The following is a 16,479-nucleotide window of genomic DNA, read 5'->3' on the forward strand; positions in this document are numbered from 1 at the left end:
GAGGGCGGAGCATGTGGTCTTGACCAATGCAAATGATTTCACCACATCTCTCTCCCCCCTGTCCCGCTGACAGCTGGAACGCCCCCCTCCTCCCCCGGTGACAGGCCGGTGCTGGAATCTTTCAATAAAAAACCATTGCGTTTTAGCAGGAACTCCTTTGATTTGGCCTAATGGCTGTCGTCTCTGTCAAGTGACGTGCAGGCGGGTGTTTCCCCCCCTGATAGAAACAAGCCCCCCCAATCAGGCCTCTGACTTTTAGAGAGCAGCACCTCTCCCAGTTAACTTCTGACTCCTCCCAAACAAGTGAGATGAACGAGTGAGTGATGCAAATTCAGCCGACAGTTCAAACAGTAGTTACGGAAGCAAGGATGGGTGATGTTAGAACTTCACATTTGAAAATATCAATATGAAGATATTAAATCAAGCGGAAAGAGACATGCCTCTTTTTGTCGAATCACCACATCATTCGACAAAGGCAGAGACTTTATTTATGAGCGCGTCTCTACCTTTAACAAAACCGTTTTAATTCATATGATTGATTTTTTATTCCAGAAACTGCTTCAAGGTTACATATCAAGCCAGAAGGGGTTCTGTGTAACTCTGGCGTCACCCGTCTCTCAAGGCCCCGTCACCACTGCAACGTCCGGCTTGAACGTGGGTCCCACCCGAGGGGTCTCAGATGGACAGACTCAGCCTCTCTTGTATCTGACTATTAAACGTTTGTCACAATACGGCTTTTGTCTGTTATGCATTTCCTAAATCGGTATTTATTTGCGGCAGACATTTTGGTTCGTCACAGGATTTATTGTAAAGTTTTGCTTAAACTTTAAACTTGAAGGACCATCATGTTGTTCGTGGAATACTGTATGTGGTGTCAATATTTCAGACTCTTGGATAATTCAGGTTCAGCCTTTCAGCCAAGTTTGTTCCAGACTTGTGCTTTTGTATTCACATTGCTGACAGCTATTGCACTTTCTTCATCACTCAGAGTTAATATGACAATGTGCACAATGTCAGCATCAAAGTGTAACACTGGCCTTCACCATCGAGGTCTCTATAGAATGTACACGTTTATTTAGTTTGCACTTATCAATTTAGTATTGAGTATTGACTTAGTGGATTTTATCTCAGGCATCTCTTCCCCAAGAGCGGAGCAGGATTTTACCTTCCACTGTTCTTCGGAAAACGGATGTTAAAGTGGCCGTTGTGCCTCTGGGAAAGATAAACAGCTGATATTTTGATATAGACTTTCAAACCATGACACCAGATTTAATGCATTCTGCATTCTTTTTTAGCTAGATTGAGCTTTTATCAGGTTATATTAGTATTGTTTGTGACATGTTTTGTGGGCTTATTTTGCATTGTTACTATTTGCTTAGTATATTTACTTATTTTAAAGCCCCACATTCATGCAAGCAAGTGCTTTTTGTTTGAATTCAAAAGATTTACTACACTAAATGTTTAATGCAACCAGTGGAGCGTCCATTATTGGACTTGACAGTACGTTAGAAAATGACACCGGGGGGTCTGACTACGCGGCAGTATGTGACAAGTTGGAATGACAAAGTGTTGGGGTAACAGCGAGTGCCCCCAAGCCCTGTTTTTTTTATTTATCGTAAAATCATTTTTCAAATCCACTTGTAGGAACCAGTGGAGGCAAGAAAAGCGCACACAGAATCACAGGTAAAAAATGATAAATCTATACTAAAGATTATTTGGAAGCAGTATTGGAATGCAGACACATTTCTCATTAGTAAAACATGAGTAACAGCAGTCTTTTCCCTCACTTGCACATAAATTAGTTCAGGTCTTTCACATCGTGACCATTGACTGAGCTCCCCCTCAGATGGGGGGTCTTGAGATCTGAGGAACTCAAGACCTCACGGCAACATATCACTTAACTATTGCAAGCACTCAGAGTCTTTTCCGACGCCTCGGTGTTGTTTACTATGTGCTCTGTGTGAACAAAAGATGGAGCCCTGGCGTCTCTGCACTAACAAAGCCCATCTGAAAACACGAGGGGAAATACAAGCCTGGCCGGTTCTTGCCACTTCATTTCCTGGCTGGTAAGGGCCTGGTTCCTGTGCATCAGCGTAAACACCGGAGGGACTCCTGAGTTTCCGCTTTCTGCTTTTGACTCTCAACTGCAAATAATGTATTTACAAGACACTGAGTAAGCGTTTCCACATTAACCCCTGATAGGATTCTAAACTCTAAGCTATGTGTGGAAGGAAAGCTCCAGAAAAAACTGCTCATACTTAGCAACTATTTCATGGGAAGTATGAAGCTATCTACTTGAGGATGACCTGACTGTTACATACAGTATCTTTTTTTGTTACTGTGAATGGAGAGCAATCAGGTCAGCCATCAATTGGACATTTTTGTAAATATGGGTACTGACTTTGTGTCGGTGGAACATCCCTTTATCATCTCTACACTAACTATGGAACCACAGTAGGCAGGTCACGGTTTGGGTATGAAATAGCATGTTCAACCACATCGGAGGGAAAAAGGGTTTGTGGCTGTTCCGAATGGCCAAACTCAAGGCACGGCTGAAGTCTCGGCAACATGAATGGGGATGAGATGTGATAATACTTTAAAGAAATTCACAGACAGCGCTCATAGGGTTGTAGCCTACACACAAAGTCCCATGAATAGTTCAATAGAATGGGGGAAAAAAGCAAAATAAGTACCAACTTTGTCACTTCTGCCGACCTGGCAAATCTCTGCATGAAGCGGGCATGACGTTTGGATTTTATGTTTAAAAAGAAAATACCTAAATGACACATCAAAAGTGTGAGTGGAGGGCTTTTAAGATGCTCCATTGTATGTGTGTGTTTAATACCTGTTATGAACAGATCATTCGTGATGTTAATTAGTGACCTTTGGAGGTCCTGGTGGGTACATTTGGTTTCCTTTGGACAAAGCCGGGCTACTCCATTGTGTTTGCATTAAACTAAGCTACCCGGCTGCTGACTGTAGCTTCATATTTACTGTACAAATGTGGTATTAAGTCAATCCTGATATCTAATTACTAGAAAAAAACAGTTCCCTGCAAGTGAATGTGTGTTGTCGTACAAACCCCAAAACACAGAGACAGCATATCTCTTACTGACTGACAGATTGACAGATTGAATGATTTACTTAAAAGTCCATCTGTTCATTTAATTTTCTCCCCAACCTCATCAAAACCAAATACAACTTCTCAAACCTGACCGTAATGCTTTCAACCCAAACAGTTTACTTCTTGGAATAGACTGAGTAACTATAGTAACTATGGCCTATTTCCATCAAAACTCTGGAAACCGCTCTGCCTTTGTTCAGAGTTTGCAGGGTGATTACGGGCAGAACCTGCTTGAAGCTGTTCTTTTCCAGATGGCAGGCAGACAGGACTCACAAGCTGGTTCGTCCCACCATGTGCTCATGCTGGAGCCTAAAGGAACCTCTTAGCCTTCGGAAAGCGTGGAGCTGGCACAGGCCTGACTGAGCTGAAATCTGTCATCATCACAGTACTTTTTTGCGTATAAAAAAGCCTGAGATCCGCAGGAGCCAGAAAGGAAACATGCTTTATTTGAGGGAAAGCGTTGCATCAAGACCCATGCAGAGAAGACCCAGAGTTTGATTGCAGAAGGGCCGGTTTTCTGCAGCCAGAAGAGGGAGAAGTGGGATTTAAGGAGGTGATTCTTGATTGGATGGGGAGCAAATGTAAAGTTCAAAGCATACAGCTGTGAGAAAGAGAAGGAGTGAAAGGTCAACAGACTGCATTCGGTGGTTTGTGGAGCTGCACTCAATGAGAGTTGACAACCAGCAGCTGCACAGTGACAAGGAGATTTACCAAGGCAAAGGTCTGCACCACTCAACGATGAGATACTATTCAGCTGTCTACTCGCTGAAAGTGCACTAAGAGTCCTGCCATCGTGCACAGATTTCATATTCATATCATAAGTAGGAAGAAGAGATGTTACTTCTAAGCCAAGTCAAAACAAGGAAAGGCAAAAATACACCTTCCAGCCTCTATAAAACTCAGTTAACATGTCATATCCTGCTCGGTTAAACCTGACAAAATAAATGCCGCTACGCTTATGAGGGGGAAAAAACGGATTGAAAGGAGAGTTCCTGGTTTGGGTTCAGTGGGTGGTGATGGGACGCTTTGAAAGGGAGCACTTAACGTCTGGAGAAACTGATATGGAAGAGGATGTGTGACTGACGTCGGACACAGGAACGCAAACAATCGCTGCATGACAGCAGCGCTCGTTGCTTTGTGAGAAACCGGCGGAGGGCAATCCATCAAAAGTCAGTTGCTGTGAGTATTGGTCTCACATTACATAACAAAAATCAACATTTATAATTATGCTACATCAGAAAATGGCAGCATTAAATCTTACTCAGATTCAATTTTGCAGCCTAAAAAACCTGTTTCTTCATTTTCACCAAGAACATTAATAATTTGCCTTGGAAGTAAAAAATAACATTCATTTCATGACCTTCAAAAGAAGTATAATTACCTTTTCTCTCTAAACCCCGCCCAACCCCCCCGCCCCCCGACATTCTCACTTCCATGAGCTAACTGACACATTCCTCCAAGTCCCGCTGAAAAGACTTCATTTGGGCTCCACGTCTTACTCTGCCCCAAGTCAACGAGCTCCATCTGCCACAAAAACCTCACAAGAACAAAACACCCTCCCAGAGAAAAGAAAGAGAAGAGAGCAGAATGACACACAGTGACTGGAGGGGAGGGGGGGGGGGGCAGAAGTAGAAGAAGGGGGGTAATACGTTCAAAGGCCATCTTTCTCTCTTGTACTCTTATTTATTCACTCGGTGGCACGTTGGCCCCTGGGGGGGGAGGGGGGTTGGTTGTCATTGGTACTATTCACCTGTCAATCACAGTGTCACGGGATCTGATGGGTTCGGGGCAGGAACCCCCCCCGCCAAGAAGTGCAGCTTGGGATGAAGTTACCACCTAAAATGAAACAATAAAACAACATTCACTGACGTTTTCTGCCCCAAAACTCCGCTTTCAAGTGGAGATGAATAATCAACTCTGTATTTTGCCAAAAGTGCAGTTTGTTGGTTTCTGATTCTCAGTCATGCAGTATGTTTCAGCTCTAATGCAGTGAACTAAGTAATGTTCAGAACTACAGAACTACATATTAATTGTAGTTATTGTTATTAACGTTATTATCTCTACATAGATTCTACATAAAAACAATCTGGATTAAGATTTCACATCCTTTCACAAACCTTATTGAATGTATGTGATGCTTCAGTGATCTCGACTGGCATTTATGGTTTGAAAATGTATTTTTCAATCAAAACCTGCAGTTAGGTGAATACTCTGAGGATATACATTCCGGCCGTATTGATTCCAAGTAACAAAGCAAAGCAATAACAACCCCCTCCTGGACACGGTATAGAATAACACTGCAGAAAGTATCGGGGGGGCACAATAAGGGCTCTGAAACAGGAGACAGATTTCCGCAATCAAACGCAGGTGGTCCGCCGTCCCACGTTATTCATGTAAAGTCACTTTTTCTCTCCAAGGCTTCAGCAATCAAACAAAGGAATGTACTGTAAACTATGCTGGAGCCCGTTGCCCCGGAGACAGATTGATTCAGCGCGCAGAGCCGATGGAGGTGATGGGGGCTCCTGCAGTGGTGAGAGAGCTGGTGAGAGTCAAGCACCTGAGCTCTTACACTGCAGATGTGTGTTTCTACATTAAACAAAATACTAATGACCTCAAAGAAAATACTGCAATATGCGGTCAATCGATAAATCAGTCAGTCAGCCATGAGACCAGCCAGCCATGTTACTGTTTCACTGCTTATTAACATAACATAACATAACGGACCAACGCGAACGTCCTCGCAGTAACCGGAGAGCCTCGAGGCGGCATGAGGGAACGCCAGGGGCCCTCAGCGTGAAAAGCAGCCAGTCAGGCCCGGCCTGAGCCGAACAGACCACTACTCACTCCGTCCACGGCCCCTCTCAGCGGGATCCGGCCATCTGGACTCATTTCTGCTCTGACAAGGTGGCTCTCAAGGCCCTTCTGTATGAGGGCTGCATTCACACAGGGCTCCAGGAATGTGCTTGTCCGGGGGAGAACTAAGCTGATTTAAGGGATGGCGGCTCAACGGGATATATATCTTTTCACCCTTTTCACTGGAGCATGTCATTTAATCAACATCTGTATTTCATTTTTAGTGCCCTGGTCCATCTGAGGTTCAGTCTGTTAGATTTTAGCCACAAAAATAGGCTTCAAATCACTCCGTTAAATGCCTGTTGTTGTGTCATCTAGGCTACAAACACAAGATATGTAATTTATTTCATAAAAAAATATAACATATTCTATAACTCCCTTAAACTCCAAATAGTACAATCCGGATAGTCATTTAATTTTTTCTTGGTTCTCTAATAAAAACATCTGATTTTACCACCCAGAGATGTCTGTTTATCCTTTCTCACTATTTGTTATTTGTCAGTTCATCCCATAAATGTGAATGTGCAAAAAGAGTTGTAAATCTAGACATTTTGTCTGAAACAATCCCCTGACTTTCCAGAGTTTGGTTAAGATACCCCAGAGGGATCCACACCAGACTGGGCTGTAAATCCAGGCAGGACCTCACTGGAGTATTATTTCCATTCCCGCGCCTGCAACAACAGCTCAAACCTATTAGCCGTTCAGTTACGGTACTAAAACCCTGAAAGAGCCAACAGCAACTGGTCAGAGGTTATAATAGTGTGCAGCCTTAAAGAGGGTTTACAAGTTATACATGATCATATTAATGTTAAATACATAATGTAGTGATGCTTAGTATGGTTCAAATGGAATGAATAAGTATTGATAAAAGCAGGAGAGAATCCTTTAATCAACCCCAAAATGTCTGGACCAGAATCCATTGATAAACAATTAGTTTACACTTTGCTTGTAAATCTCCTTTCTTTATTATGTTTGGATGCTTTTAATGGTTTTATGTGAAGCACTTTTAATTGCCTTGTTGTTGAAATGTGCAATACAAATAAAATTGCCTCGCCTTATTTGCGTAAATTGCCGACTTGATAAATTGGAGGGTAAAGCCTATTAATGACTATTGGCTATTTATAAAGGCAACTTATGAAACCAAAAACGTTCCTTATTAGCAAATGTAAAGCGCCGGCACTGTACAAATATTCATCTTATAGGATTAAAATGAATAAGTGGCCCATTTTAAACAAGGGTGTGTGAGCAAAGACAGAAAATGCTATTTAATTGTGGCGATGTTCAACCCAGTGGAAAACAGCAGCATTCCACCTATGTTTTCTCAACTGAGAACCTGCAGTTCCCATCGCCTACATTTATGCACTTAAATGAGAGTTCGATGGGAGTCCTATGTGGCCCAATTGACCAAACATGGATGCATAAGACAAGATTCCTGGTCCGTCTGACGGCCTGATCATTAAGCTCCTTTTCTGGATATGATAGACGAAACATTCATTGCCTGCCAGCCTTTTAACAAAAACAGCTTTTAATCACATCCCCAGGCCCCCCTGCCGTGTCTTCGTTGAAAATGAAATGGAGATATTCATTCTCAGAACTGGGACACACAGGGACATGTGCTGCTATTACTGTTGGCATGCCAGAATCTGTGATGCATTTTATGTTACTGTTGTAATGAATGCTACAGTAATGTTACGTGATCCTGCTTTAAGCATGAGATGGTATCAGACATGCTCCCATGTGTTTTCCAGCATAACTCCATTCACATAGTTGACTGGGAGCAGGAGCAGACTCGGCAGTCCAATACAAGCAGGCAGCGCCACCTGGTGGTTTGTTACAAACCCAGTGTGCAGTACTGGTGGGGGGAAAAAAGAACATTGGGGATTTCAATTGGCTGAAGTGGAGCTGTCAATCAAATTCACCACAGGGTGTTTTCTTTTAGGAGTTTAGGAGGTTGTGAGGTAAAAAATAAAAATGCTAAATAATTTAGTAATGCTACGTTTTTGATCTTGTTTCTTGTACTATGTATCTTGTTTCAACTTTCAATATGCTGCTGTAAATCCTGTGAATTAATGCCAGTAAAATCCTGTGATTGATAAAGGATTATTTGATCTGATCTTATTCATAGAATAACTAAACGTGTCAGCAACCAAATGTACTAACAGAAAATTCTATGAGACTAAATGTATCTAGTTTGTATACGCCTAATATTATATTCGTGGAATATTGTTTTCTATACCTCAAGCTGCATTTTAATGGTGTTACAGATGTATTGCACAGATGTAATTTTTCATATTCTATGTTGATGAGATATTGTAACATGTGATTATTGTAGAAGTAACACGCTACCAATAATGGCAATAAATAAATGTAAAGTAAAAAAAGATAATTCTTCTTTTGGTCCAAAACGGAATGGAATAGAGCATAAACATAAAGTAGCACCACAAAAATGTTATATAATATGCTCCTTAAAAACACGTTTTTTAAAAATGCTGAGATTTCTTTTCTTCAACGGAATGCATATTTTCTTCAAATGACAACGATGTAAAACCCGTGCGTGGTGAGGCGAGTGTCGTCCCCGCGGACGCCCGTGGGTGGCGGGCCTGTTCCGGACCGCCGGACGGACTGCGCTCTGATTGGTCGGCGGCGTGCGCGTCCCCGTCGTCTCCTCCCGGTTTTTTTTCCCTGGCATGACCTTTTCCCTTGGCAACCACTTCCTTCCTCCGAGCATCCACGGCCATCTTTAATGTCATTCGCGAGCAAAGTTGTTTCGCTCGTGTCAACGCGCCGGGCGACACATTTGCGCACAAACGGCGTCCTCGGCGCCGCGTGCACGCGAGCCTCCCTGCGACGTGCGCCGAACCAGAGCCGAGCAGCGGCGCGGCGCGCTGTCCGCCGAGATTAAGTAAACACCGACAGCGTACGTGCACATTGTTCAGTCCTGGGGCGTTTGGCGCACCATCGGGCACGTTTTCCGTGCGATGTCTGGCTGCTGTTGTTGTTTTTTGTTTTTCTCCCTGCGCAATAATCTTCATAAAGACGCGAAAGCTTAACTGTGTACACCTGTGTAGAAACTAACGTGTTGCGTTTTTGTACCGTGGGAATAATGTGCTCCCGAAAGAGACCGCAGGTGTTGCGCTAGAATCACGGGGGGGGGAACAAATATTAATGCTACTTCGTTTATGTTTGTCATTAACTGGCGTCTCATTCACGGCAGGATGAGAAAGAAGCAGACTGCCAAACAGAGGAAGACTGAGGAGACTCCGGTTGTCCAGGACTTTGTGGTAGAAAAAATAATTCGCCGCAGAATCTTTGACGGGAGAGCGGAGTACTTCCTCAAGTGGAAAGGTTTCACTGAGTGAGAGAGATTTGCGTTCTCACATTGCGTGATTGTCATTGTTTCGCTTCTGCTCGACATTCAAGCGTATTCTCCCTTTTGTGTATTATTATTTTTTTTTTTACAGTGCAGAGAACACGTGGGAACCAGAGGACAATCTGGACTGCCCCGAGCTCATTGACGAGTTCCTGAGAAACACTCACTTCCCGGAGGGGAATGAGGAAGATCAACGAGCCGAGCGACAGTTAATTCCCAAAGAAGAAATGACCGAGCAGGAGACGGAAATTGTGAGTGTGTGATAAATGCCGTGGCAGTGTGTGTTTGTTCTTTCCATGTTATTCACACAACTTCTGCTCCCAAATCTGTAAAATACCTATTGGATGCTATTTATATAGAGCATTATTAAGTAATCCAGGAAACTTTATATCACAACAGAAACTGCTCTGGATTTGACTGAAAACATGTGACTATTTTGCAAGATTTGGTTCCTTGTTTTTTTTTGGGGGGGGGTTTCAAGGCCGATTGTGACACTAACTGGCATGTGGAGGTGGCTCGTTTCACAATGCTCCTGGAACTGAAATCTCTCTCTGAACAGGTCTGCTCCTTGTTTGTCCCTGACGTTCTCTTTGCAGTCCTGCATGCAGCCTCAGCAGCAGCAGCAGCAGCAGCCTCAAACTGTGCAGAGCAACAGCGAGCCGGGCGACAGGCAGTCGGACACCCCGACCGACCTCAGCGCTTACCGGGAGCCTGAATGCATCATCGGCTCCACGGACAGACAGGGCGAGCTCATGTTCCTCGTCAAATGGTAACTCCACCACTTCCTCTTCTCCTTGTCCTTGAGTGAACGCCAGGGGCTCGGTAGATGTTTGTCTGATGGTGACAGCTGCAAACTGCATGTTCAGTCCTCAGGAAGGAGGATGGAGCGTCTGGTGTTGGGTTTTTTTTGGTAGGCGTCTCATCTTGTTGTGCAGAGAGAATGTCATGAAAATAGATAATTAACAGAGGAGACAAACTCAGACGTCGGACTGTCAAACACACGTATTTCAACGTGCTTTACACAAGGACAACGATTTGATTCTTATTTGAACATTTGAAACACAATAAACTGACAATATATCAAAATACAGTAAAATTGGATAAAATATTAAATACTAAAGGCTATTTTTCAGTCTCCTTTGTTCAAAATGACCTTCTGAAAACTTGCGTGACTTTGTGACGCTGCTGAAACATTAAAGGCTGCCATCCTAATGGCGTGTGTACCCCTACAGGAAGAACTCCAGCGATGTGGCGCTGCTGCCGGCCCGCGAGGCCAGCGCCAGGTGCCCCCAGGTGGTCATCGACTTCTACGAGAAGAAGCTGACGTGGCACTGCGGCGAGGAGGAGCAGTGAGACGCGGCGCAGAGGCGAACTGACGAGCGGCCTGACGCTCGCTTCAACCTCCATCAAGTGTCCTCCTTCAGCCGACCTCAGAGGCACGGCGAGTGAAAAATCACGCCGCGGGTAGAATTCCCCATCCTGGCAGGTGCAAGGTCCTCGGCGGGGATTTTGGCTTTTAGTGCACCCTGCCCCCCCCCTCCCCCACCCCCCCCTCCCCCTGCGGTGCTCAATGACTGAAACTAACCTGTTGTGTAGTGCAGCTGATTTGAGATCAGATTAACTTGTAGCAGCAGCTCTGGTCTCGCGTAAGCAGACTCAAACACTGTGGTCATGTGTTGTTGTTTTTTGGTTGGTTTTGATGTAATATTTCCGAGTCAGATTTATTCCTACATGTAGCTTTTAGTCAGAGGTGAAGATTGTTGAACTGTTTTAACTTTTGTTGTTTTATCTTGTGTGTGTTTTATTGTCACAGCTGTTACTGTCACGTGGAGAAATCACATTTGTTTCATGTGGAACATTATAAGTGCCCACCAGAAATGTCCTCACTTCTAATCAGTCATGTAATCTAATCATGGTTACACAAAGTCCTGGCACAATTGAAAAAATTGAGGAAAAAAATGTTGATTTGCACCTTTCATGAAAAATGCATTGTTAAATTGATCCCATTATGAGAGCGTACAAACGGCATTGTCTTGTAGTCATTATACAGGTGTGTGCACATGGAACCTGTATTTTAACTGCCCCGTCCACTGAGACATGTCTCTCATAACTGTTACGGGACACTCGGCTGAAGCGTAAACCTTCTGAAAACACTCCTCCTACTGAACTACTGTAGCTGTTGACCATCGATCTGTGAATAAAGGAAACGTTTTAATGAAACCTTTTTTAGTACGGTCACATTTGTCATGTGTTAAATGATTTGGTATGAACGTCAAATTAACAAATTATCCATTTAAAAATACTAATGAAGGCACTGTGTTTTTTTCACAGTCTAAAGGACTCCATAAGAAATACATTCCATGTTGTTGTGGAGACTTTTTTGTTTTATGACTTCATGGTTGGGAAGAAGAGCGTATCTACATCGTGACTTTATTTTGGAACCTTTGCTCCTAATCAATAAAGGTTGGAAAAAAGGCACTTGTTACGGAGAGAACATTTGTGACTCAGGTAGGTCTAAAGTTATACTTTAACTCTTAAGTTAAAGTATAACTTTATACTTTAACTTAAGTTTTAGTCATTAAAAGACCTTGAATGACACAAGTTGGGCTCAGACGCCTTACTGTACTGTAGTCAGGTTCCAGGCTAAATAAAACACTTGTTTTTTGTCTCGAGCAACAAAAGCATATTTGGTGCAATTTTCCGATCTTCCTCTGTTTGTCATTGAACTTCCTCTATCTGTCAATAAAACATTTCCTCTTTTCCACAACGCAGTCAGTTCAGTGTCTCTCCTGCCTTCTCTATGCCGCAGGTGGTCAGTGTCTGGGTGCGGGACCCTCGGATACAAAAGAATGACTTTTGGCACGCCTACATAGACTACGAAATTTGTTTGCAGGTGAGTAAAATGAGAAAATAAGATTCTCTCTACATTCAGCATTTACTGTAATGTGCGTCCCGCTCGTGTCCTGTTCCAGACCGACAGCGTGTGCTTTACCAAGAAGATCTCGACCGTGCGAAGGAGGTACAGTGAGTTCGTATGGCTCAGGCAGAAACTACAGGCAAACTCACAGCTAATGTAAGTCAATCTCACACGCTTTAGGGTTTCCCACGATAACAGTTACCTGCACTTCGATTTGCGTCATCTTCAAGGTGTATTTATGTTATTCTTCTCAGGGCGCGGCTTCCAGAGCTGCCCCCAAAGAACCCCTTCTTCAGCCTGAACAGCAGCCGACAGATCACTGAGCGGATGAAAGGGCTGCAGAAGTTTTTGGAACAGTAAGAACAACAGGCAGCGTTCTCACAAGCACTCCAATGTACTGAACCCCCCCCCCCCCTTGACCCCCAGGATCCTGCAGAACCCTCTGCTGCTGTCAGACAGCTGCCTGCATCTTTTCCTGCAGTCGCGGCTGAGCGTGTCCAAGATGCAGGCCTGTGCTGCCGGACAGACCCTCTACTCTGTGGCCCAGGCGGTGCAGCGCTGCGGCCTGAGGCGATTCCGCTCTGAAGAGGATATGCAGAAGGACCCCAGCATGTCTTGTGACTCTGACTCAGACAGGTTTGTAACATTCCTCCACTACTAAAGTTCATAAGGCCAGCGAGCTTTTATGTACTGACTCACTGATTTCAGGGACAGATTACGTGACAACTTTGTTGTCCAAATTAAGAAATTGTATTTACTTCCCTTCCCCTTTTCCTTGTGTCTTTTATTACAGCTCAGAATGTACAGATCCAGAGCTTCGGAATAAAGATTTTCCAACAAACAAAGCAGACGGTGCAGCTTCGTTCATGGGGACCAGCCAGGAGGAAACCATCAGCTGCCCGTGTGGTTCTACATGAGAACGTTGTTTCACTGGACCTGTGAAAAATACATTTGCCTGTTACCCCGTCATACTCCAAAGTGCTTTAAGTATTTCACTTATTCTATTCTCATTGGGACGTTTCAGTTTGAACCATGTACAGTCTGTTCGTAGCTATAAGGTTGTAGCAACAACTTCCCTGGAGATGGCAGTGTTGGTACATCCATCTGTTTGTATAACTACTTACCCCATGAGCACACACATCACAACTGTACATATTGACTTCATAAACAAGCCCAGCAGAAGCGTCTCTAATTATGGTCATTCACAAGGTGTATTGTTACCAAATGTGTCCAGATTAAAAGTCCTCAAGCAGTGACGGCCTGATGTCTCTTCCTGTGACAGACCTCCCTCTTCTAATGAACTGAAAGGTGTGGGGAGCTCTTCAACTTGTGTTTTGCAGTACGATGTGTAATGGGGTCCCCGCAGAGCCCCCAGACTGCCCCCCTGTCAGGTGCGTGGCTGGTAGGACGTCCCGTGGGGTCCCAATGGACTCGCTCCTGTCTGAGGGGCCACGAAGTAGAAAGGCTACATTGACACAACATCAACGCCACAGCGGCCGCAGCAACAACTCACATGTTTAGAGAAAATGGGAGACTGGCGGCACACACGCAACTGCAAGTGTTGATGTCTGGTGGAGTCTACTGTTCATATTTTATCCTTTAGTTGATTGTGATGTCTTAAAGTGCTTAAAGTAACGTCTCATTTCCAGAGTATATATGTATAGTATATACATACTATACATATATACTCTGGAAACTCTGGAAACACACATATATCAGTATATGTTATCTGGAACCTTTCCTGTAGCATCTTAAATAGCTTGTTATTCCCATGTTAATCCCATGGATTGAAATGTTTAATCTATGTGTTTCAGTCCGACCTGTATGCTGTTGACTCTGCTTTTAATGGCCTGTGACTCTGGTCCACTGGCTGTTAACTCTGAGCCACAGTAGCCCAGTCGCATTTAAACCCATCAGATCGACTGGTTACCAGCTCTCTGCTCCTTGTTGTGTGACCCCAGTAAGGTCAAACGGTGTAGAAACATCGGGAGTGAGTGACATTACTCTGTTTCAGAAAAACACAAGCTCAAAATAACTCTTTCATTATTTCCACAAATTCCGTACCTCAGTTTAATGTATGCTTATTTTATTACGCATAAAGCAGTAGAAAGGAAAAGGCCCCTCTGGGAGGTGCCCATCTGCCTCCAGTCAGCATGTCTTTCTGCAGCGACAGCTCAAACAAACCCCACCTCATCACTGTGATTTCACGCTTGACTTTTTATTTCCTCTGTTGAGTAATTAAACAAAATCACAAAAAGCTAAATATTCCTCGAAACAATTTCATACCGTGGAAGGAACAAAATTGTTAAATTTGAATGTAACAAAATGAAATCATAATCATAATTAATTTACTGAGCAGACTGCCCACAGCCTAAAACAAATGCAAGTATTGAGGGAGATATGCTCCAGTGGAGGCAAATTACAGATAAATCAGAAGCTGCTCATGCATTTTAAGTGCCACATTATACAGAATCCATTAGTAGCAATAGGAGTTCAGCACCACTTGCAATATTAAATCTCTTTGCCTGCAACTCAGTGTAACCAGGAAGGGTCAATATCAGAGAAGCCCAGCTGCACCGCCGATAGATAAGACCTAAAAGAATGATGGGGCAGTTCTATATTAACAACAGTTATGTGTTAACGGCGTGGGTTGGAGATACTGATGCTAAGCGTGTTTCACAGTCAACAATCAAATCAAATGCACCGAGGAGCAAGGTAAGTGATGTGGAAGGGTGGTTAATTGAATTGTTAATAACACACGCCTAGTGTCTGAACATTTTTCAAGGTTCCCCACATGTCATGCCAATACTGAGTGAGGATTGACCAAGGACCACGAAAACCATGACATCCTTTGTTGTGTCTTTCTGTGTGTTCAAAACGGGTAGAAATATACTTTCCAATACTGTATTTTTGGAGCATTTGGAGCAGACAAACAGAAAAAAGGGCTTTATGTTAAAACAATGTCTGCGTATACTCACAAACATTAGACATAAGGTTATAATGAGCTCATACGAGCAGCGTAGGAACTCATGAGATGTGCATATAGTGTCGGATACCTTTACGGTCTACGATGCCTTTTGCTCTGAATTAGCGTCCTGGGAAAAGTGTATCACGACATCGTGTGCGAGTAACAAGCCCTCCAGGCTGACGTCTCGACGAGGAGTCGGGTGGAGGAGGAGCTCTTAGGTCAGACTCAGCTGGGTGGATGCAGCGGGAGGACAATAGAAGGTGAAGAAACAAGGGGGTGGAGGGGTAGAAGGCACCGTCTCTTGAGGCCTCTGTGCTTTGCTGCCCATGTGTGTAAATCAGCAGGAAGCTCACGGCTGCAATGAGGTAGAAAATAAAAAAAACATTAAAACGTCCGAGTGAAATAGGACGCAAGAAGAAATCTTTTATGACGAGCCTGAATTCTCCTTAGCCTGCAGTAGATCCACTGCGGGCATAGCTCATCTTCTCCAGACACCGTCTATCATCCTAGTGTCTGCATAATGCCACAAATTACTCAAAAAACACACCGCTATTCATGTAATGTATGTGTAATGAATATTGTAAATTCACATTATTATTTTCCAAGGTATAGGACTCACGTCAAACTCATTAATATGCACATGAAATTATGTGGTGGTCAAATACAAAATACAATGGACAGCAGTTTCGGTCTAGTTGTGGATCTTTCATCTTGGACTATTTTGATAAACAAAGGCATTGTTATCATATTTTTCCCATTCAGCCCATTTTTTTTACATTTTCTCACGCATAAGCCAATAATATGAGCATTAATAAGACAAGTTCAAGTACAGTACTTCTAAAACATCTTCAGGTCTTATGGAAGTTTCCATGCTTTGTTTGTTTACAACTTTGTAAAAATTTAATTTTATTGTGGCTTTTTTTACACACAACAGACAAATTAACAATTTGTCAAAATGACATCAACATGATCTAAATGACTAAATATTTCAAATGAAAAATGAAAAAAAAATGCAAGTGTTTGTTTAAAACAAATGAATTCACCCCATATAATAGAACACACCTAAATCCCTGGCCAGTGGTTTTGAATGAGACATAAAATATTAACTCAGTATCATTGATGGGGGAAAAAATGGATTCAATGAGAACCAGATTTTGTACTCAGTTTGAAGCAACTATCCACAGTCTTACAAGGCAAACACAATACCTACAGCAAGCTTTTTAAAGTTAAATGAGGCTGAGGTCAAA

At 43.2% G+C, this 16,479-nt stretch overlaps 2 protein-coding genes across 4 annotated transcripts; both read left to right on the forward strand.

The window, feature by feature from the left end:
• The first annotated feature begins 8,352 nt into the window (after positions 1–8,352).
• cbx3b (chromobox homolog 3b) lies at positions 8,353–11,567 on the forward strand. Of its 3 annotated transcripts, none has more exons than XM_078095119.1 (5): positions 8,353–8,894; positions 9,192–9,332; positions 9,439–9,598; positions 9,944–10,116; positions 10,580–11,567. In XM_078095119.1, exons 2-5 carry the CDS (start codon positions 9,193–9,195, stop codon positions 10,698–10,700), a joined length of 594 nt encoding a protein of 197 aa, XP_077951245.1. In that variant the 5' UTR covers positions 8,353–8,894; position 9,192; the 3' UTR covers positions 10,701–11,567. The 3 variants fall into 3 exon arrangements, with proteins under 3 accessions (XP_077951245.1, XP_077951246.1, XP_040021556.2); XM_078095120.1 differs by having other exon boundaries at positions 8,461–9,104; XM_040165622.2 differs by having other exon boundaries at positions 8,686–8,879.
• Positions 11,568–12,082: 515 nt separating this feature from the next.
• snx10b (sorting nexin 10b) lies at positions 12,083–13,518 on the forward strand. Its single transcript, XM_040165621.2, has 5 exons — positions 12,083–12,240; positions 12,320–12,420; positions 12,519–12,620; positions 12,691–12,900; positions 13,058–13,518. Exons 1-5 carry the CDS (start codon positions 12,148–12,150, stop codon positions 13,179–13,181), a joined length of 630 nt encoding a protein of 209 aa, XP_040021555.1. The 5' UTR covers positions 12,083–12,147; the 3' UTR covers positions 13,182–13,518.
• Positions 13,519–16,479: the final 2,961 nt, after the last annotated feature.

This window comes from Gasterosteus aculeatus, chromosome 20 (assembly GCF_964276395.1).
Source record: "Gasterosteus aculeatus chromosome 20, fGasAcu3.hap1.1, whole genome shotgun sequence".
Taxonomy (NCBI): Eukaryota; Metazoa; Chordata; class Actinopteri; order Perciformes; family Gasterosteidae; genus Gasterosteus; species Gasterosteus aculeatus.

Coding starts and splice junctions, on each gene's coding strand:
- cbx3b (XM_078095119.1), top strand. CDS start 9,193: ATGAGAAAGAAGCAGACTGCCAAACAGAGGAAGACTGAGGAGACTCCG. Junction 9,333..9,438: donor AAGTGGAAAGGTTTCACTGA/GTGAGAGAGATT, acceptor TTTTTTTTACAG/TGCAGAGAACACGTGGGAAC. Junction 10,117..10,579: donor CTCATGTTCCTCGTCAAATG/GTAACTCCACCA, acceptor GTACCCCTACAG/GAAGAACTCCAGCGATGTGG.
- snx10b (XM_040165621.2), top strand. CDS start 12,148: ATGCCGCAGGTGGTCAGTGTCTGGGTGCGGGACCCTCGGATACAAAAG. Junction 12,421..12,518: donor CAGGCAAACTCACAGCTAAT/GTAAGTCAATCT, acceptor TATTCTTCTCAG/GGCGCGGCTTCCAGAGCTGC. Junction 12,901..13,057: donor TGTGACTCTGACTCAGACAG/GTTTGTAACATT, acceptor CTTTTATTACAG/CTCAGAATGTACAGATCCAG.